This window comes from Paramormyrops kingsleyae, chromosome 14 (assembly GCF_048594095.1).
Source record: "Paramormyrops kingsleyae isolate MSU_618 chromosome 14, PKINGS_0.4, whole genome shotgun sequence".
In the NCBI taxonomy this organism is placed as follows: domain Eukaryota; kingdom Metazoa; phylum Chordata; class Actinopteri; order Osteoglossiformes; family Mormyridae; genus Paramormyrops; species Paramormyrops kingsleyae.
Window position 1 is genome coordinate 28104019 of NC_132810.1, and position 23676 is coordinate 28127694.

The following is a 23676-nucleotide window of genomic DNA, read 5'->3' on the forward strand; positions in this document are numbered from 1 at the left end:
ACCTGAGGTGTCTGTGTCTAACAGGTTTCAGGTGCTTCCAGCTTTAGAGCCGGAAGGGACTGGGGAGGCAGGTGGGCCCTTGGGCACTGAGGAGCCCCCTCCCCCCAGGAAGAGGGAGGTTGTGGTAGTGGGTAGTGTTGTAGTTCTCAAGACCGGTCTTGGTCTCGAGACCGGTCTCGAGACCAATTTTTTGTGGTCTCGGTCTTGTCTTGGTCTCGACTCTATTTGGTCTCGGTCTTGTCTTGGTCTCGACTCTATTTGGTCTCGGTCTTGTCTTGGTCTCGGACATAGCGGTCTCGATGGGATGGGGAAAAAAAGAGAAAACTGCACATCCTAACAGAACAGTATCATTATTTATTATGCGCCTCAATTCAAATGCAACCTGTCAGATGCATCCATTTCAAAAACGTTACATTTTATACATTTTCTCCACGGACACTGCCAGTTCTTCACAGTCCACACACATCATACACATCGTATCATACATCGGCAAAAAAATGTCCGAAAATGTCCGCGAAGTCTATAGCATAGTTATAATTCAAATAAATTAGGTATTTTACATTGATTAGAAAGCACGGTCTTGGAGGTGCAAGTCAATCTGTAGGCTCATTCTCTTCAATTCAAAGCAAAGGATCATTACATAGCTGTATTCATAGCTTACCCGAGGCCTCTGTCCCTGGTATAAGAGACTTAATATGAACATCTTTCTGGTACATCCCATCTCTTTCCCTTGACGAGGTCTGATAAAATGGTTATAGGAGAGGATTGCTGAGAATATTATTTTCTATCAGGTCTCGTAACTATGACAAATCTGGGAGATTTTAAATGAGAGACATATGGACATACGGACAATATAATTGAAAAGATAACATGAATTTGATTTAACGAGTAATGACACTTTACAGCAATGCCTTTTTTCTCTACAGTTGATCTGGGTAATGTGATGTCGATTCTAGCCCTAGTCTGTTTTCGGTCTTGGTCTTGGTCTCGGCCAGTCTTGGTCTTGGTCTCGCCTTAGTGTGTCTTGGTCTTGGTCTTGGTCTTGGACTTGGTCTTGGTCTTGGTACCCTCAAGTCTCGGCAGTGTCTTGGTCTTGATACCCTCCGGTCTCGGTAATGTCTTGGTCTCGGTTTAGGCGGTCTTGACTACAACACTAGTAGTGGGGGATTCAATTATTAGGGGAGTAGACAGTTATGTGTGCACGCGTGATAGAGGGTCCCGTACGGTGTCTTGCCTGCCTGCTGCCCAGGTAGGAGACCTTCCAGATCGTGTGGACAAGCTTTTGGCCCCAGCTGGGGTGGATCCAGTTGTCGTGGTGCATGTTGGCACCAACGACATAGGCAAGGGTAGAAGGGCTGTTCTGCAGGATAAATTTATAGAAGTCGCCAATAAGCTTAGAAGCAGAACATCCATGGTGGTATTTTCTGAAATACTCCCCGTGCCACGCACAAGTCAGGCTAAGTTAGCTGAGATAAGGAGATTAAATGCGTGGCTAAAAGGATGGTGTAGGAAAGAGGGGTTTAGGTTTATGGGGCACTGGAGAACCTTCTGGAACAGGTGGGACCTGTTCAAGCCGGATGGGTTGCATCTGAACCGGAGGGGAACCAGTGTACTGGGAAGGTGTATTTGTAGAGTAGTTGTGGAATGTTTAAACTAGGGACTTGGGGGGGCAGGGAGGTTAGTTAAGTATGTAACTGGGGGGAAACGGAAAGCCCCAAAAAATCATATTATAAGTAGGCACTGTAATAGGCCTACCCTTTGTTGTCTGTATTTAAACGCCAGGAGTATTAGGAATAAAATTCATGATTTAGAGGCTCTTATCTCATCTGACTCTTATGATATTATAGCAATAACTGAAACGTGGTTGAGTGAAAAGGATGGACAAGAATATAATACGGATGGTTACACGTTGTTCCGTAAAGACCGTATAGGTAAGAAGGGAGGTGGTGTTGCAGTATATGGTAAAGGAAAACTTGCAGGCAAGGGAGCTTACTGATATAAGTAAAACTACGGAAGCTATATGGGTAAAATTAGATGCTAAAAACTCAAATAGCCTAATTGTCGGTGTTTGTTACAGAGCACCTAATGTAGCTGCCGAGGAAAGCAGATTGTTATACAGTGATATTAGGATTATGAGCAATAAAAATGATGTGGTAGTTATGGGTGATTTTAATCTACCGGGGATGCAGTGGGACATTGTTGAGATGGTGGAATTAGTACAGTATTGTTTTTTTACTCAGTTTATTAACACCCCTACCAGGGGAGATGCCATTCTTGATCTTGTTTTCTCTAATAACCAGGACAGGATTGGTAAATTAGACGTTTTAGAACCACTTGACAGTAGCGATCATAACATGGTTAAGTTTGAGGTTAAGTTTAGTGCCCGAAGAACAAAGTCCAAATCAAAAATATATAATGTTAGGAAGGCTAACTTCAATTGTATGAGATTAAAACTAGAAACTGTGAACTGGATGGAGTTAAATAACAAAACTGTTGAAGAGGTATGGGAATTTTTAAAAATCACATTATTGCAAGTACAAGAGGACTTAATACCTGTTTCCAGCAAGAATAAATCTAGGAAATTGCAACCTAGGTGGTTTACTAGGGAAATAAAGTATAAAGTAAGGAGGAAAAGGGCTTTGTTCCAGAAATGGAAAATAACTGATGTTGACAGAATAAAGCAAGAGTATCTAAATCTACAGGCTGAATTAAAAAATGACATTAGACGAGCTAAAAGGAATGTCGAAAGGAAGATCGCATTGGAGGCTAAGGATGACGTTAAAAGTTTCTTCCAGTATTTTAACTCTAAGAGAGCTCTAAAAGCTGAAATTACTAATCTGCAGGATAGTAAGGGTCTTATAATTGAAAACGACATTGACATAGTAAATGAGTTCAATGATAGTTTTGCACGGGACTTCACTGTTGAGGACACTAGTAACTTACCAGTTCTTATTACTAATCCAACATCGTCTATAACTAATATATATATAACTGAAGCTGATGTTTTGCAAAGCCTAGCTAAGCTCAAAATAAATAAATCACAGGGCCCTGATGGCATCTTACCTATAGTGTTAAAAGAGATGAGGGATATTATTTGCCGACCCTTAACTTTACTGTTTCAAAAATCCGTATCTGAAGGTGTGGTACCTTCTGATTGGAAGCATTCCAACATAACGCCCATTTTCAAAAAAGGGGATAGAAGTAATTTGTCAAACTATAGGCCAATCAGTCTAACTTGTATAACTGGTAAAGTTATGGAGGCTATAATCAAAGAGAAAATGGTAGATTACCTGGACTCAAATAACATTTTGAGGGATAGCCAGCATGGATTTAGGAGAGGTAGATCCTGTTTAACAAATCTGTTGGAGTTTTTTGAGGAAGCTACTCAGGAAGTTGATAAGAAGGCCTATGATGTCATCTACTTAGATTTCCAAAAGGCTTTTGATGTTGTCCCCCACAAGAGGCTCTCACTTAAACTCAAAGCGACAAGTATTTTAGGAACTGTAGCGACCTGGATTGATAACTGGTTAACGGATAGGAAGCAGCGAGTAGTTATAAGAGGCTCAATGTCACAGTGGGCCTGCGTTCATAGTGGGGTACCGCAGGGTTCAATTTTAGGACCACTATTGTTCCTAATTTACATAAATGATATAGACACCAATATATACAGTAACCTGGTGAAATTTGCAGATGACACCAAGGTGGGTGGTGTAGCAGATACTGAACTAGCGGCTCAGCAGCTACAGCGGGATCTTAATTTAATTAGTGACTGGGCTGACACCTGCCAGATGAAATTTAACATAGACAAATGTAAGGTACTCCATGTCGGGAGCCGAAATATAAAGTACAGGTATTTTATGGGACCTACTGAAATAAAGGTAGCTGATTATGAGAAAGACCTTGGTGTGTATGTTGATGTTTCCATGTCTCATTCTCGCCAGTGCGGGAGGTAATGCTAAGATTATACAATTCCTTGGTGAGACCTCACCTAGAATATTGTGTGCAGGTTTGGTCACCATATCTTAAAAAGGATATAGCGGCCTTAGAAAAGGTGCAGCGTAGGGCCACAAGAATGATTCCTGGTCTTAGAGGAATGTCATACGAGGAAAGGTTATTTGAGCTAAATCTGTTCAGCCTCAAGCAAAGGAGACTGAGGGGGGACATGATCCAGTTCTATAAGATTCTAACAGGTTTGGATGCTGTTCAACTGAATAGTTACTTCAGCATTAGTTCAAACACAAGAACTCGTGGCCATAGGTGGAAATTAGCGGGAGAACAATTCAAACTGGATTTAAGGAAGCACTTCTTTACACAGCGTGTAGTGTAGTCAGAGTATGGAATAGTCTTCCTGATAACATAGTGCAAGCTGAATCCTTGGGTTCCTTTAAATCAGAGCTAGATAAGATTTTAACAACTCTGAGCTATTAGTTAAGTTCTCCCCAAGCGAGCTCGATGGGCCGAATGGCCTCCTCTCGTTTGTATAGTTCTTATGTTCTTATTAACTGAATTTGGCGTCTTGAAATTTATTTTGATGCAAAAGTAAATTAATTGAATTCAGGTGATTGAATTATAAAAATGAACTTTATAAACTGTATATTTTGTAATTAAATCATGGAAGCCAAATATTTTTGCATTGATTATTTTACCAATGAAATTACCCATGAAATATTTTCAGTTGAAATATTGAATGTTTAGATGTACATTCACATTAAATTACAGCCCCCAAATATTCAAGCATTATTAAATGCAATGCATTTTTATTCGATCAGTGTGGTTTTTTGCATCAACAACTTTTGTCATTAATTTATTTCCATAAGATAAGGGAAAGATTGTGCTAAACGGCATGTAATTAGAATGTGCAATAAATGATAAGCTGTAGTTTCAGAGTTGCGTGTTGCAGCTAAGATCAAACATTCAGGTAAAAACACATTTATTGGCTTTCATGTTTCCAATTGATTAATCCAGTAATTCTCAAAATTGAGGATTAGAGGATGGGGAGTAAGGTTAGATTGAATAGAGGGGATGACTCGGTAATTCGAGGAATACATTGCTGTTGCTCCAACAGCATTCTTTCTAGTTAGGTATTTGCACTATACAACATGTCATACCCATGCTTGAAGTTGAGACAACAATACAGATACTTTGACTTTGACTGGACTTTGATAAATTAAGTTCTTTGTTGCTTTTTTTGCCATTCATGGTCCTAGCTCTGGGGAGTGATATATGTGACTGTATGAAGCAGTGCTTGCAAAACATCTGTATCACCAGGTGGAGGTGAAGCAGAATCAGAAGAACCTGGTGGACCAGCTGACGAGAGTCCTGATGGGTTCTCCAGGGCCACCAACCCGGCAGCTTCTCTCCCAGTGCTTTGCCCTGCTGTACAAGATCGGTGATCCCTTTTTGGCCACCATCACGATCGATAAGTGCAGTGACATCATCCGCAGCAAGGACGACTCGCCCAGCTTCCTGCCTACCCGCCTGTGAGCATTCATCCCATGCACCATTCCCACATTATCCACCCTTCTAATAGTATGCTGTGTTGGTTACCAGTAAAACTGTTTTATAAATGATACCTGACTATCTTGCATAATTTACTGTGATGTTTTTATATCACTTGCATTTTCCTTCGTCTGAGAACATGATAAGCTGACATAGATCCTCTGAGTGTTGTAATAATGTGGTGTCTGGTTTGAAGGAGGATCGGGTGATTGAGAGCTGACGTGTTTCAGTACCTTTGTGATAAACTGAGTGCCTTGATGTTCCCTGTCCAGTGTGACTAATGGTGCTTTTCCACTGCCACTCAGAACTGAGCTGAACCCGAGCTGAACCAAAAAGAGGTTTTCCATTGTAAATTATGCGAGCCATACTTGGTCTATACCCATGCTGAAATGGTTCTGCTTATGAGCAGAGCCGAAAGCGTGACTAAACTAACCTGGTTACGTCACACCATCTGATTGGTCAAACTGCACAGAGACAAGAAAAAAAACAGTGATATGGGTCAACGAACATGGATAAATAGTATCACACATCACAATGTTTTGATGCATTCCTGATAACTTGGATGCATTCCTGATAACTTCATACAGTGCTGTAACATGTTTACTGTTTAGGTTTGTTCCCCTGTTGGACATACAGTGATCTTTAACACAAAATCCCTACACTGGTCTTGGTCACTGGATGCTTGATTAAAGCCACAACTTCACAGGGTCTCACTGTCAGTTTTGGGTCATGCTGTCTACTCCTATCCCAGCTCTCTGAGTACTGGTCTATTTAATGAAATGTTAACAGTTAAAGCAATGGATTCTTTTCTTTGTCATTCTCTGGGTGCCAGGTAGTAATTAAGAATATTAACCTTTCTAAACAAGTAACCACTGAGTTCATTTCACTTTAGTCAAGGTGAAGCAAAAAGGCTTTTAAACAAATGGTGTTTGCTGTTTTAACAAATAAATCAACATGTGACTGCAGTTCTGGAGCTTATGTGCACATGAATCTATTCTGCAGGGCAGCCATTGCCTGCCTGGGTGCGATATATGAGCAGCTCGGCCGGTTGCTAGATAAAACCTTTTCAACTGTGGTGGCCAACCTAATAAAGACCCTGAAGAGTGCTGAGGTAAGAGCCATTCCTCCCTAACTACTCAACACAAAACCTGAACCTTATCAAACTGATACTAAATCTCTTCAGATAACCGGACTTGGAATATTTTCAGCTCTCTTTAATTTTTATCATCATGATAGAAAACAATAATAACACTCTCGAAGTAGGGATGTAAGCAATTAATCGATTATCAATTAATTGTCGATAAGAAATTACTCGATTAAAATGAATTAATTGCAATTAATTGTATTTTGAACCCATAATTCCTTGCCAGTCCTCGTGGGGCGCACTTGACGCCAGACGTACTTGACGCACACGCGGGAACACAAGCAAACAACAGATAAAACAACAGATAAAAGAGAAATGGTACACAGAGGATGAAGAGGGAACCTATTCAGAGGGAAATTCAGCTTCTCAGAAAAATTGCCGCTTAGCAATTAATCGATCATCGATCGATAAGATGAAACAACTATTGATTAATGAATTACTCGATAATTTGCATCCCTATCTCGAAGTAATGACAGGTATTAAATGAGGGAGATTTTTATAATTGGGGGTGGGCAGTACCATAGTCATTACTGGTGTGATTGTGCGCCACGTCATGGACACCATACTGTTAACACTGCAAGAAGTCAACAACCTATTTATAAAAAATAACACATTTTATTTTCTTCAAAGCTTCAGTTGTAGTCTGAATACTTGTCCTTGTATAGTATATATAATTGGTTTATCTGCATTGTGTGAATTTTCAATTAAATACACTCTGACACTGTGTCATGATTGCAAATTAAATTCAGAATAAACAGAGTTCGTGTAAAGTAAAACATATTCGCTAAATCAGCATATATATGCGCCGCTGCCTTCATGCAAGGTGTGTGTTAAAAGGCACAACTGCCCAATTAACGTATGGTGACGCCATGCCAAAAACCATTTAAACTAGGTATGGGCTAATAAAATTAAGGAAAGTTGAGAAAGGAATAAAAAAAAAAAAAGACAAGAGTGGAATGTCAGAAACAGCCGAGGTGTCAGTTATTTGGAACTGATTTGGTTATCATCTGACACGCAGCAAATATCTGTATTATGCATGCTTTATCACTGTGTTATGATAGCACTGATGCATTTTTATGTTACCCTCCTTATTAGTTTACTCTGTATAACACATCATTTAAATATTTCACTGTTCGTTTTAGTAGCTGTGTGCCTTGATGCTTTCCTTTGTGTGTTTTGGTGTTCCCTGATACAACTTGGCTCACAGCTACCATGTGACACACAAAAGTGTTCTTATTTTGGTACAGCCAAACTTGTTGTAGCACTTAAAAGTTGTCAAGATCTTCAGGCTTTTTGCAAAATAATTCTCCCAGTTATCCCAATTGAAAATAATGCATTCCTGTACTTTGGAATATTTTTATTTACATAAAGGGACAGGACATGCTGCCCCTCCTAAAGCTTGGAAAAAAAGTTATGTAAGGGATAATGTAAAGGCAGCCGGTAGTTATCGCAGAAATAAGCCCCGACAGTGTGATCAGGACCCGACGCGAAGCGGAGCTTATTACACGGCTACTTGCCACATAAGGAAAAAAACTGGACATGAATATACATTTGAAACATTTTATTGACATATTTGTTTTAAATTAACATTTTTAAACAATAATCTTTGTTGGCGCGGACTGATTTTAAACATACAAGTAGTACCGGCTATGCGTTATTACTTTGGAGCGGTCATTATTTGAAAAGAACGAACCTGCAAATGTCTCAACTGACCAATCAGAATCAAGCATTCCAGAGAGCCGTGTAATAAACTGTGATATAATACCGTCACCATCCAAAAAGTGAAAAATTATTTTAGGTCGTATCGACCAGCTCTAGTTATAATCCATACTTTTTCCCTGTTGTTCAAATCAGAATATCTATTAATTCAGATTAGGACAGCCACATGTGTCATGTGTTCACCGTGCAATGTTAAACTGCCATTTGATTAAATCAGGCTTGATACTGTATTGCTTTAGAATAGCTTATGGTAGACTCTGAATACCATGCCCAATTTTGGCTTTGCTGCCACTGATGAGTCAGTCCTAACAGGGCACTGGGAGGGCCCAACAGACTATCATGTTCTCTTTTATGGCTGTTTTTTTGCATTGACCTAAAGGCTTCCCCAAGCCCTGACAGTGTATTTTTTGGCAGGGAAGTAGCACTGAACTCCATTGCATTGTCAGTTTTTTGCACATAGTTTTTAATGGATATTATTATATGTATTAACCGTTTATTTGATTGAGGGAAAGAGGTGGGAAATGTGAAACGATTAAAGTTCTGAATTAATCAGTTCAGCTAACCCGTTAAAGTATTCATTATATATTACTTAAGTCAGCTGTACAGTTCATCCGTTCTGTAGCTAAATCAAAGTGTTTTGTACTTAACAGTTTTCTAGTCTCTTTGCAATTTACTGCCTAGACTCCTGACAGCTTGAGTTTATAGTGGGGTTTAACATACATCTGTAGAACCACATAAATGGATGCATGTACTTAACACTTGTTTCCTAAAACCACTGTGGTGCTGTGGTGATGCTCAGTCCCAGGGACGGTACGAGATCATGCTGAGCATCGAGAAGATCCTGCGGGGGCTCGGGCCCAGCGCACTGCCATGCCACAGAGACGTGTACAAGGTGGCGCGCATCTGCCTGACAGACCGCGCCATGCCGGTGCGCTGTGCTGCAGCTAAGGTATGTGGGACAGCCCTCCATGACCTGTCCTCTTACTGTCTCCAGTACTGCTCTGTGTTGCTATTATGTAATGTGGTATGTCAACAACCTTTCTGTCAGCCTAATATTATTGGATACCCTGGATTTCTGGTCTTACATATGGTTTTACCACTGGTCTGACGCTGCCAGAGAGGCTTTAGTGTGTTAGCCGACAACTCAAAAATTGTTTTACAGATCTTTTGCAAACTGTTCAGAGTATTGTATAAGTGTCAAACTGGAACTGTTTAAATATTGAGACAGATCACCCAAAAACTGAAGCAACACCGCTTATAGTAGCAAAGAGATGGGTGAAAGCAGATGACATTTGAGTTTATGAATGTGGTAAGTCAAAAAGTATTTGATGGATCTTTTATTGCTTTACGAAAACATATGGATAAAGACGTTTTTGTTTTCAGATAAATTTCCCCAAAAATGAAGCAGCAGTGTTGTGTGGTTGCAGAGGAGGGAAACAGCAGCTGTAGATGAACACAGTAACTCTAATTATACTGTATGGATCTTTTTCAACCTCTGCAGATGTAAGGGTGACAAACTGGAAGTAATCAAATTTTGAGACTGAGCACCCTCAAAATTGAAGGATAGCGATACCAAAAAAGGCAGTTTTTTTCAAGGGAAGTTGCCTTTAGCACTATAATCTGAAAAGTATTAGACATATTTTCCAACCTTTTTGGATCTGATGTCAAGGTGAAAATCTGGACCTGATAAAATTTTGAGCCAAACGCATTGAAGCAACAGTGCTTAGTGACAGCAAAGAGAAGGGTGATTTAGATAAGACAACATGATGACTCTATTTGATATTAGTACTCTATGTACTCTGTTTGATGTATCTTATTACTTCACAAAAACATTATATGGATGAAAATCTACACCTGAAAATCTTTACCTGATAGACCCTAAATCACCCCCAAACTTGAAACTGCAGCAACAGGGGACAGCAGAGGGCAGAAAGGGAGGCTTGCAGTCACCATCTTGTGAACACAGTCATGCGCCATATAAATAAGAACATAAGAAATTTACAAACGAGAGGAGGCCATTCGGCCCATCAAGCTCGTTTGGGGAGAACTTAGCTAATATCTCAGAGTTGTTAAAATCTTATCTAGCTCTGATTTAAAGGAACCCATGGTTTTAGCTTCCACTACAATAGCAGGAAGACTATTCCATACTCTGACTACACGCTGTGTAAAGAAGTGCTTCCTCAAATTTGTTTTAAAATGTTCTCCCGCTAATTTCCACTTATGGCCACGAGTTCTAGTATTTAGACTAATATTGAAATAGTCATTTGGCTGAACAGCATCCAGACCCGTTAGAATCTTATAGACCTGAATCATATCCCCCCTTAGTCTCCTTTGCTCAAGGCTGAACAGATTCAGTTCCGCTAACCTCTCCTCGTAAGACATTCCTCTAAGACCAGGAATCATTCTCATAGCTCTTCGTTGCACCTTTTCTAAGGCAGCAATGTCCTTCTTGAGGTATGGTGACCAAACCTGCACACAGTATTCTAGGTGGGGTCTTACCAAGGAATTATATAAGTGTAACATCACCTCCCTTGACTTAAACTCCACACATCTAGAGATATAACCCAACATTCTGTTCGCCTTTTTTATTGCTTCCCCACATTGGCGAGAGTGGGACATGGAAGCATCAACATACATACCGAGATCTTTCTCGTAATCAGCTACCTTTATTTCAGTGGAACCCATAAAATATCTGTACTGTATATTTCTGCTCCCTGCATGGATTACCTTACATTTATCTGTGTTAAATTTCATCTGCCAAGTATCAGCCCATTCGCTAATTAAATCCAGATCCCGTTGAAGCCTCTCTGCTGCTTGATTAGTATCTGCTACCCCGCCCACCTTAGTGTCGTCTGCAAATTTAACCAGTTTACTGTATGTATTCGTGTCAATATCATTAATGTAAATTAGGAACAATAGTGGTCCTAAAATTGAACCCTGCGGTACCCCACTATAAACGGAGGCCCACTGTGACATAGTGCCTCTAATAACTACTCGCTGCTTCCTATCAGTTAGCCAGTTTTTGATCCAAGCTGCCACAGTTCCTAAAATTCCTGCAGCTTTAAGCTTTAACAAGAGCCGTTTGTGGGGGACAACATCAAAGGCTTTCTGGAAATCTAAGTAAATCACATCATAGGCCTTTTTGTGATCAATTTCACTTGTAGCTTCCTCAAAGAACTCAAGCAGATTCGTTAAGCAGGATCTACCTCTCCTAAATCCATGTTGGCTATCCTTTATAATGTTATTTGCATCTAGGTAATCTACCATTTTCACTTGAATTATAGCTTCCATTATTTTTCCAGTAATGCTAGTTAAACTGATTGGCCTATAGTTTGCTGGATTACTTCTATCCCCTTTTTTGAATATGGGTGTTATATTAGCATGCTTCCAATCTGATGGTACCACACCCGCAGATAACGATTTCTGGAATATTAAAGTCAAAGGTTGGCTAATAATATCCCTCATCTCTTTCAAGACTAAAGGTAAGATGCCATCAGGCCCCTGCGATTTATTTATTTTGAGTTTAGCTAGGCTTAGTATCACATCAACCTCAGTTATACATATATTGGTCATAGACGATGCTGTATTCGTATTAATTGGTGGTAAATTACTTGTGTTCTCTATTGTGAACACCCTTGAAAAATAATCAAGAATCCCATGGATCTTTTTACTAGCTTCCTTGGATCATTGTATTGGTCAGTGAATCTCAAACGGTGGGGTGCAAGATAATTTTCTGAGTATACTAAAATAAGGATTATGATTTTTTTTTCTGTCACCAACCCTGGCAAATTTTATCAATAGCAATCCAGTAGCTGATCAGCGAAATTTATCATGGGGAACTTGGTGAAATTTACCATGGGGGGGTTTAGTCATCTCAATTATCCCTAGTCCAAGTCAATGGTGAATATGAAAGAACAGATACAGTACAGATCTAGTGAATCTAATCACATTAAGGGCTGGTTCATACTTCACAGAAAGTGGGTGTGGTGTGCCGAGCACACTACAGTGCCACGTTGTCTGTGATCCTGAATATTCATAATTCAAGTGCCAACACGTAAGTTACCCACCCTTTTAGGTACAACCGAATTATATGTGACTCCAATTTAATTAAAGATCTTTTATGGTGTTTTAGTCATGACATTTCTGTTATTCCGATTACTCCTGGGGTGTGCCTTCTATTGCTTAACTCCCATTAATCCCGGACGGTGGAGTATACCGGGTTCGCCTCGGCTGAGAGGGTGATCTGCGGGTCTGCTATGTAGGACTCTGTTTAGAAAGTGGGAAATCCCTACAACATAACACAATGTCAGCCTTGACGACCATTCGGGCCCGGCTACCTATAACCCCTCACAAGCTCAGCCGACACTTGCTGTTGCTGTATCTGAGTTTGTGAGTGCCTCAGAGGTTAAACCGGTGTTTGCCATAACCCAGCGTGTGCGCGCCTCAGAGGCTGAGCTGGTCTTTTGCCGTAACTCAGTGTGTGCGCGCTTCAGAGGCTGAGCTGGTATTCACCGTAACTCAACTTGGTCAGTCACATCGGGTCTCGGAGAAACGGGGTCGAGTCAGAGGCTGCAAGAGAATGTTCGAAATAAACCCAGTCTACGGAAAATATGCAGAGGTTAGCAAAGTCAGACAGCCAAGAAGTAATCAAAACACAATTTATTCACAATTAATACAAGACACATCATTTTAACCAAATATAACATTAATGTAATTCTAACATGTGGCCACAATTCCTAAACTATACCATCCAAACAAAAACAATACAACATTTACATACCTCAGCTGAGTGGACACAGAGTAATTGCAGAAAATATCTGATTACAGATGTAGATTCACACAGCACTATGTGGGAGCTCTGAATACAGATATCTCCCTTTGCTACTCTGGAGCTCTTCCTTAGGTATTCCAAACCACGTGACGGGATGTCTTTTGAAGACTAAATTCTGTAACATTGCAGCCTTACACTAACAAAGTCCTGCAAGTCTCTGTCTATACCTAAAAATAAATGAAAATCTAAGGTAAACCCCTTAAACCTAAACTAAATAGATTTTTTAAATAAAAATTAACGAAACCACACAGAAAACTAAAACTAAACTATATTTCAAATAAACCACCGATGTGTCACCTGCTCACAGATTCATCTAACAAACACGTCTTTATCTGCCCTCAGAGCCCTCACAGTCATCCTCCTCAGTTCCTGGTACACCAAGTCGTGCGTTGCGACTCCTCTCGATAATATCTAGGGTGCCCTGTGAGATGAAACACCTCCTCTTGTGCAGCAGCACCAACCTTCATGGTCTTATCACAGAAGGTTTCCCACATCACATTAGAGTTGGCAGTCGCATCAAAGTTTGCAAGTTCCTCACACAGACCGCATGCAAACTCATCAGAAACAGCTTGATCTTTAAATCTGGCCAAGTCCAGCCTCATTTTCCCAGTAGTTGATAGCCTACTGGATCTAAGCTGAATCTTCAGAGTAGCAACAACAAGGCTAGGGTCATGATTCACAAACTGGGCACTTCTGTAGACCCTGCAGGTGCCTCCAGCGTCTGTATATCAATTCCTTCATCCTCCAGGAACTGCCTGCATACTCTCGCCACATGAGGCTGGACATTGTCGTGCACAAGGAGGAACCCACGACCCACTTCTCTAGCGTAGGGTCTGACACTGGGTACAAGGATTACAACCTGATACCTAATGGCAGTCAAGGTGCCATTGTCTAGCCTGTAGAGGTCTGTGCGTCTCTCCATGGATCTGCCTCCCCAGACCATCACTGACTCATCACCAAATTGTTCATGCTGAACAATGTTACACGCAGCATAACATTCTCCATGTCTTCTTAAGACCCTTTCACATCTGTCACATGTGCTCAGGGTGAACCTGCTCTCATCTGTGAAAAGCACATGGTGCCAGTGGCGGACTTGCCAATTCTAGTATTCTATGGAAAATTCCAATTGAGGACTAGAGGACGACGGGCCATCTGGCCACCCTCATGAAGTCTGTTTCTGATTGTTTGGTCAGAGACATTTACACCAGTGGCCTGCTGGAGGTCATTTTGTAGGGCTCTGGCAGTGCTCATCCTGTTCCTCCTTGCACAAAGGAGTAGATACCAGTCCTGCTGATGGGTGAAGGACCTTCTGTGGCCCTGTCCAGCTCTCCTAGAGCAACTGCCTATCTCCTGGTATCTCCTCCATGCCCTTGAGACTGTGCTGGGAGACACAGCAAACCTTCTGGCAATGGCACGTATTGATGCGCCATCCTGGAGGAGTTGGACTACCTGTGCTACAGACCAGAACAATTTCCCAGAAGTCTAATTGACTCGATGTTGTACTCTGATTAAAATGTGTTCCTTTAATTATTTTGAGCAGTGTATATGAAACTATAGTAAAATGTATATAAATGAAATTAATTGAAATACCATTAGTGCATTTTGAGCGTGTATTTGTGTGAATAATGAGCATCGTGCACCTGCATGTTTCTAAAACACGCCCCTTACTGTTTAATAATGCTCCACTAACTTTAGACATAGTTTTTATTGGCCAAAAGTGCAATGACTTTGCACTGCTATTAAATAGCAACGTGCCGACAATGTGCCCAGCCACGCCTCATTTAAAAAACACCACTCCTACAAGCAGAAAGTGGATGCAAAATCATTTACTATTTTGATGATGTGCGCGCATGGTGTGAAAATGAGCTATGTGTTGATACGAAACTAGAAAAACCAATTTGCATCGTGCTTTGCACTGGTACAAAATAGAGCCCTATGTTCCATTTCTCTTGGAGGTATCCTACAGAGCAATTTGTATAACTGGTACAGTTATGGAGGCTATAATCAAAGAGAAAATGGTAGATTACCTGGACTCAAATAACATTTTGAGGGATAGCCAGCATGGATTTAGGAGAGGTAGATCCTGTTTAACAAATCTGTTGGAGTTTTTTGAGGAAGCTACTCAGGAAGTTGATGATAAGAAGAACATAAGAACTATACAAACGAGAGGAGGCCATTCGGCCCATCGAGCTCGCTTGGGGAGAACTTAACTAATAGCTCAGAGTTGTTAAAATCTTATCTAGCTCTGATTTAAAGGAACCCAAGGATTCAGCTTGCACTACGTTATCAGGAAGACTATTCCTTACTCTGACTACACGCTGTGTAAAGAAGTGCTTCCTTAAATCCAGTTTGAAATGTTCTCCCGCTAATTTCCACCTATGTCCACGAGTTCTTGTATGTGAACTAATGCTGAAGTAACTATTCGGTTGAACAGCATCCAAACCTGTTAGAATCTTATAGACCTGGATCATGTCCCCCCTCAGTCTCCTTTGCTTGAGGCTGAACAGATTTAGCTCAAATTACCTTTCCTCGTATGACATTCCTCTAAGACCAGGAATCATTCTTGTGGCCCTACGCTGCACCTTTTCTAAGGCCGCAATGTCCTTTTTAAGATATGGTGACCAAACCTGCACACAATATTCTAGGTGAGGTCTCACAGGAATTGTATAATCTTAGCATTACCTCCCTTGACTTAAATTCCACACACCTGGAGATATACCCCAACATCCTATTGGCCTTTTTTATTGCTTCCCCGCACTGGCGAGAATGAGACATGGAAGCATCAACATACACACCAAGGTCTTTCTCATAATCAGCTACCTTTATTTCAGTAGGTCCCATAAAATACCTGTACTTTATATTTCTGCTTCCTACATGGAGTACCTTACATTTGTCTGTTAAATTTCATGTGCCAGGTGTCAGCCTAGTCACTAATTAAATTAAGATCCCGCTGTAGCTGCTGAGCCGCTAGTTCAGTATCTGCTACACCACCCACCTTGGTGCCATCTGCAAATTTCACCAGTTTACTATATACTGTATATTGGTGTCTATATCATTTATGTAAATTACAAACAATAGTGGTCCTAAAATTGAACCCTGCGGTACGCCACTATGAACTGGAACACTGTGGATGACACTGTGACATTGAGCCTCTTATAACTACTCGCTGCTTCCTATCTGTTAACCAGTTATCAATCCAGGTCGCTACAGTTCCTAAAATACCTGTCGCTTTGAGTTTAAGTGAGAGCCTCTTGTGGGGGACAACATCAAAAGCCTTTTGGAAATCTAAGTAGATGACATCATAGGTCTTCTTATCATCAACTTCCTGAGTAGTTTCCTCAAAAAACTCCAACAGATTTGTTAAACAGGATCTACCTCTCCTAAATCCATGTTGGCTATCAGCCAAAATGTTATTTGAGTCCAGGTAATCTACCATTTTCTCTTTGATTATAGCCTCCATAACTTTACCAGTTATACAAGTTAGACTGATTGGCCTATAGTTTGACAAATTACTTCTATCCCCTTTTTTGAAAATGGGCGTTATGTTGGCATGCTTCCAATCAGAAGGTACCACACCTTCAGATAAGGATTTTTGAAACAGTAAAGTTAAGGGTCGGCAAATAATATCCCTCATCTCTTTTAACACTATAGGTAAGATGCCATCAGGGCCCTGTGATTTATTTATTTTGAGCTTAGCTAGGCTTTGCAAAACATCAGCTTCAGTTATATATATATTAGTTATAGACGATGTTGGATTAGTAATAAGAACTGGTAAGTTACTAGTGTCCTCAACAGTGAATACCCGTGCAAAACTATCATTGAACTCATTTACTATGTCAATGTCATTTTCAATTATAAGACCCTTACTATCCTGCAGATTTAGTAATTTCAGCTTTTAGAGCTCTTTTAGAGTTAAAATACTGGAAGAAACTTTTAACGTCATCCTTAGCCTCCAATGCGATCTTCCTTTCGACATTCCTTTTAGCTCGTCTAATGTCATTTTTTAATTCAGCCTGTAGATTTAGATACTCTTGCTTTATTCTGTCATCATCAGTTATTTTCCATTTCTGGAACAAAGCCCTTTTCCTCCTTACTTTATACTTTATTTCCCTAGTAAACCACCTAGGTTGCAATTTCCTAGATTTATTCTTGCTGGAAACAGGTATTAAGTCCTCTTGTACTTGCAATAATGTGCTTTTTAAAAATTCCCATACCTCTTCAACAGTTGTGTTATTTAACTCCATCCAGTTCACAGTTTCTAGTTTTAATCTCATACAATTGAAGTTAGCCTTCCTAACATTATATATTTTTGATTTGGACTTCGCTCTTCGGGCACTTAACCTCAAATTTAACCATGTTATGATCGCTACTGTCAAGTGGTTCTAAAACGTCTAATTTACCAATCCTGTCCTGGTTATTAGAGAAAACAAGATCAGGAATGGCATTTCCCCTGTTAGGGGTGTTAACAAACTGAGTAAAAAAACAATCCTGTACTAATTCCACCATCTCAAGTTAATTTTCAGAAGAGCCAGCAACACTGTCCCACTGCATCCCCCCGGTAGATTAAAATCACCCATAACTACCACATCATTTTTATTGCTCATAATCCTAATATCACTGTATAACAATCTGCTTTCCTCAGCAGCTACATTAGGTGCTCTGTAACAAACACCGACAATTAGGTTATTTGAGTTTTTAGCATCTAATTTTACCCATATAGCTTCCGTACTTTTACTTATATCAGTAAGCTCCCTTGCCTGCAAGTTTTCCTTTACATACTGTATACTGCAACACCACTTCCCTTCTTACCTATACGGTCTTTACGGAACAACGTGTAACCATCCATATTATATTCTTGTCGATCCTTTTCACTCAACCACGTTTCAGTTATTGCTATAATATCATAAGAGTCCGATGAGATAAGAGCCTCTAAATCATGAATTTTATTCCTAATACTCCTGGCGTTTAAATACAGACAACAAAGGGTAGGCCTATTACAGTGCCTACTTATAATATGATTTTTTGGGGCTTTCCGTTTCCCCTAAGTTACATACTTAACTAACCTCCCTGCCCCCCCAGTCCCTAGTTTAAACATTCCTCAACTACTCTACAAATACGCCTTCCCAGTACACTGGTTCTCCTCCGGTTCAGATGCAACCCATCCGGCTTGAACAGGTCCCACCTGTTCCAGAAGGTCCTCCAGTGCCCCATAAACGTAAACCCCTCTTTCCTACACCATCCTTTTAGCCAAGCATTTAATCTCCTTATCTCAGCTAACTTAGCCTGACTTGTGCGTGGCACGGGGAGTATTTCAGAAAATACCACCATGGATGTTCTGCTTCTAAGCTTATTGGCGACTTCTATAAATTTATCCTGCAGAACAGCCCTTCTACCCTTGCCTATGTCGTTGGTGCCAACATGCACCACGACAACTGGATCCACCCCAGCTGGGGCCAAAAGCTTGTCCACACGATCTGGAAGGTCTCCTACCTGGGCACCAGGCAGGCAAGACACCGTACGGGACCCTCTATCACGCGTGCACACATAACTGTCTACTCCCCTAATAATTGAATCCCCCACTACCACAACCTCCCTCTTTCTGGGGGGAGGGGGCTCCTCAGTGCCCAAGGGCCCACCTGCCTCCCCAGTCCCTTCCGGCTCTAAAGCTGGAAGCACCTGAAACCTGTTAGACACAGACACCTCAGGTGATGCCGCCTCTGTAACGTGTGTACGCCTTTTCCTGCGTCTATGACCTACGGTCACCTAGCTCTCCTGACCTCTCTGCTCTTCATTCTCCCTCCCCCCCGCTAGTGGCGTACACACCATCTCCCTAAATGGTGTATGAACTAGCTCATCTAACTCACTGTTGCATTGGATGAGAGCCAGTTGCTCCTTCTTTTTTTTTTTTTTTTTTTTATTCCCTCCTCCACCCCCCCTCTGCGGGGGACTGTATCTATCTATTTATTTATTTATTATTATTATATATTTTTTTTTCCTTCTTTTTTTTTTATTATTATTTATTTATTTTTTTTTTATTTTATTTTATATTTTTATTTACTTCCTCAAAAGAAGGAGAGGGAGGGGGGGGACAAAGGAGAAGGAGGGAAGAGAGAGAGAGGGAGAGAGAGGAATGGAAAGAAAACAGAAAAAAAAACAAAAGAAAAAAAAAAAAAAAAACAAGAAAAAAACAAAACAGATAATCTGCTTCCATGTCTGTTGAAAAGAGAAAGACAACATACAACATCTGTACTAATCACAACGACCATCAAACGTTAAATGTTGTTGAACAGCACACACAACCAGCCTTACAACCCATGCCCAGAAACAACAGCCGATCAAGACAGTGTGTGTCCGTGAGCACGTGTCCGTGAGCACCTGTGTGCACACCTGTGTGTCAGCGCGCTGGTGTTCCTAAGGTTTCTCCAAGTAATTGTCTAGTAGTGTGTGTGGGGAGCCACAGCCCCGCCCACCCAGGACATGAAGTCGACCCGGGGGAGACCCGGGCCCCAGATATCCAGAGGCCCCCCAGGGCACGGGAACCCCAGGAGGACCAACGCAGGGACAATTGCAGCCCCCACCGAGAAAAGGGCAGAGGAGCGCTCCGGAGGGGGGCCATCCGGCAGCCACATCACAGGGGCCCCAGGGGGCCGTGGCGACGAGCACGCAGGCCCCGCCGGCGGCCGGCCACACCAGGGCAGACCGGACCCCGGGCCCAGAGATCCAAGGGCCCCCCCACCCCCCAGCCAGGGCCCCGACAGAGCCGGAAGGGCCAGGCCCCGGCAGGCAACCGCCGAGAGTGAGCCAGCACACACCAGAGCATCCAGCCCCAGACATCGAGAACCACCAACGCATCGGCGGCCGGGGGCCTCATCCACCAGCAGGGAGTGTGGCGGGGGGTAATAGAGCCTGAGATGTTATTTCAGGTGGAGTCTAAGACCCAACCTGACACATACGTATAGACAGACAGGCACACACATACACAAGCATACGTTCCCACCCTCATGCACACATAAACAAATATTCACCCATTCGCCCAACATGAAGACACAGAAATGAACGCCGTACACACACTCACACTCCCCATATATACTCTATACTCCGAGATCTAGGCACCACCGCCCCCAGAGGGGCAATCCGCCACCAGACCTCGGAGATGGATCCCTTTTTTCCTCTGGCATGGGGACAAGAAGACCACCCCGGACCCCACAGCAGCCGAGAAGCCCACCAGCCCAGACCCCGACCGGACGGCCAGCTCCTGCCAGCCCCCGGCCCCAGATGATGAACAGAGAACGGGGGCGTGAAAAGACCCCATGCTTCCCTCCGCCCGCTCATATGTGGTGTTGGTGCGTGTTGTTCTAAAGTGCTTTAAAACAGGGGAAGGGCATGGTGCTAACCACCCTCTGCCAATCAGCAGCTGGTGTCAGCTCGGCCCCTCCCCAGAACCCTCAATGTCTATATGCAACTTAAAATTGAGAAGTGGGCACTGGCACCAGAGGTAAGGCTGAATGAACAGACCGCCCTCTGGACGCCATTCCTTGTGCCCACCCCCAAGGCCCTAAATGTATGTGTCATGAGAGAGTAAGTAATGAGAGTGTCTAAGTTGTGATGTGTGATTGAGACACAGGTGGCCACGGGGGGACAGAGGAGGAATACCTCCCCTGCATCCCAGCGACGCACCTGCACCTCAAAGCCCTATATGTGTGTTGAGGTGACGGAGCGGGAGGAGGGAAGCATTTAGGGATGGGGAGGAAAGGATCGGGGGGGGCAAAGTACCCCCCCTCTGGAGCCAGCCCCCCTGCTGACCCCCATAAGCACCACCGTTCCCCGAAATCCACCCAGGGCGGGAGAGCCAAGGCCCATCCAGTCCGGGGGCCCAGAGCAGCGGCACCACCGGGCACCACAGAGCCCGGGGCAGCCAACCAGACCCCACCACAGAGGGAAAAACTACACCCACCCCACCATTCAGTCAACTCCCAGACTACATAAGACAACAGACACTCAGGTTGGGTCCATTCTCCTACTCTATTGGATTCCCCCCCACCCCCGCAGTGTGGATACCCCTAAGGCAGGGACCACCTGCGGGCAGATGGTAACAACCTCCCCACCAGCTAAAGAGGCCCCCAGCCCCTCCAACGCGCCGAAGGTCCCCGCGCCGGGGCCGGGCCCCAGTGCACGCGCCAGCCCACACCCTGGCGACCCACCCACCAGGACCCAAGCCCCCCCAGCCCAGCCGGAACCCCAGCCCGGAGGCAGAGCGCCCCCAGAACCCCAAGCCCGCCCTGGACCCACCCAGGAGCAGCACGGCCGCCAGTTGCTCCTAAAGGTCGCGAACCTTGACCATGAGTGAGTTCACTAGCTTACATCGCTCGCAGATGAAGTCCGACTGGACACTAACGTCCAGAAGGGCAAACATCTTGCAAACGCAACACTGAGCCGGCCCCATAATTAACTAACTCACTATGACCCCGTACTCCCAGCCCAGTAAATTTATATAGTGTATTTAACTATAAAGATTAATTTGCGTAACAGTAAATGCAGTAACGTGCCGAGTACACTAAAATAAGTTATTACTTGTGTTATGATGTCATCTACTTAGATTTCCAAAAGGCTTTTGATGTTATCCCCCACAAGAGGCTCTTACTTAAACTGAAAGCAACAGGTATTTTAGGAACTGTAGCGACCTGGATTGATAACTGGTTAACGGATAGGAAGCAGCGAGTAGTTATAAGAGGCTCAATGTCACAGTGTCATCCACAGTGTTCCAGTTCATAGTGGCGTACCGCAGGGTTCAATTTTAGGACCACTATTGTTCCTAATTTACATAAATGATATAGACACCAATATATACAGTAAACTGGTGAAATTTGCAGATGACACCAAGGTGGGTGGTGTAGCAGATACTGAACTAGCGGCTCAGCAGCTACAGCGGGATCTTAATTTAATTAGTGACTGGGCTGACACCTGGCAGATGAAATTTAACATAGACAAATGTAAGGTACTCCATGTAGGGAGCAGAAATATAAAGTACAGGTATTTTATGGGACCTACTGAAATAAAGGTAGCTGATTATGAGAAAGACCTTGGTGTGTATGTTGATGCTTCCATGTCTCATTCTCGCCAGTGCGGGGAAGCAATAAAAAAGGCTAATAGGATGTTGGGGTATATCTCCAGGTGTGTGGAGTTTAAGTCAAGGGAGGTAATGCTAAGATTATACAATTCCTTGGTGAGACCTCACCTAGAATATTGTGTGCAGGTTGGGTCACCATATCTTAAAAAGGACATAGCGGCCTTAGAAAAGGTGCAACGTAGGGCCACAAGAATGATTCCTGGTCTTAGAGGAATGTCATACGAGGAAAGGTTATTTGAGCTAAATCTGTTCAGCCTCAAGCAAGGGAGACTGAGGGGGGACATGATCCAGGTCTGTAAGATTCTAACAGGTTAGGATGCTGTTCAACCGAATAGTTACTTCAGCATTAGTTCAAATACAAGAACTCGTGGACATAGGTGGAAATTAGCGGGAGAACATTTCAAACTGGATTTAAGGAAGCACTTCTTTACACAGCATGTAGTCAGAGTATGGAATAGTCTTCCTGATAACGTAGTGCAAGCTGAATCCTTGGATTCCTTTAAATCAGAGCTAGATAAGATTTTAACAACTCTGAGCTATTAGTTAAGTTCTCCCCAAGCGAGCTCGATGGGCCGAATGGCCTCCTCTCGTTTGTATAGTTCTTATGTTCTTATGTTCTATTTACACTTCTGGATATGAAATCATGAAAATGATTCCTGTTCACCTTATACACTATAGACTTTGCAAACACAGGCTGTTTTGACATGCAAATTCTCAAACGACAGCGAGTGTTTTCTATCACTGGTGGTGATGAATGCGAATACAGGGGACTCTTCAATGTATTTACAGAGTGGTAAAGTGAAATTGCCTCCTGCACAATGCAAAGAAGACCAAGTAGCTGGTGGTGGACTTTTGCAGGGCTGAGCTGCCGTCAGTAAGTCTAGTGAGCATCCAGAAGACAGAGTTTGAGGCTGTCCAATCTATAGATACCTGGATGTTCATCTCAATAACAAGCTGAACTAGACGGACACCACCATTGTCTTGTACCATAAGGGCCAGAGTCGACTCTACCTATTGTGGAGAGTAAGGTCATTCAGCAAACATGGACCACTTCTGAAGTTGTTCTATCTGTTCTTTCATACTGTGCTTTTATGTTATGACTCATTGGCGGCAGCAGCCGTCTTCTATGCAGTTGTATGCTGGGGCAGTAACACTGTAGCACTGGAATGGAAGACTGAACAAACTGATCAGCAGGGCTGGATCCGTGCTGGGGTGCTCTTTTAGCACCTTCGAGATGGCAAGTGAGAGGAGGAGGATGGCCAAATTCCAGGCCATTTGGTCAACTCCTCCCACTCCCTGCATGAGTTTCCATGTTCCCTAGACAGCTCCTTCCTTCATGCTCCACCCATGCTGTTC

At 42.7% G+C, this 23676-nt stretch overlaps 1 protein-coding gene across 7 annotated transcripts in view; it reads left to right on the top strand.

Moving 5' to 3' along the window:
• heatr5a (HEAT repeat containing 5a) overlaps positions 1-23676 on the top strand; it is a 187825-nt gene that overhangs the window by 25106 nt on the left and 139043 nt on the right. For all 7 annotated transcript variants that reach the window (XR_011982490.1, XM_072698932.1, XM_072698927.1 and 4 more), the window contains exons 3-5: positions 5269-5480; positions 6502-6610; positions 9162-9311. Coding sequence is in view for 6 of the 7 variants with exons in the window: in XM_072698932.1 (XP_072555033.1) it covers positions 5269-5480; positions 6502-6610; positions 9162-9311 (471 nt within the window). In the remaining variant the exon portion in view is untranslated. The remainder of the gene's footprint in view (positions 1-5268; positions 5481-6501; positions 6611-9161; positions 9312-23676) is intronic.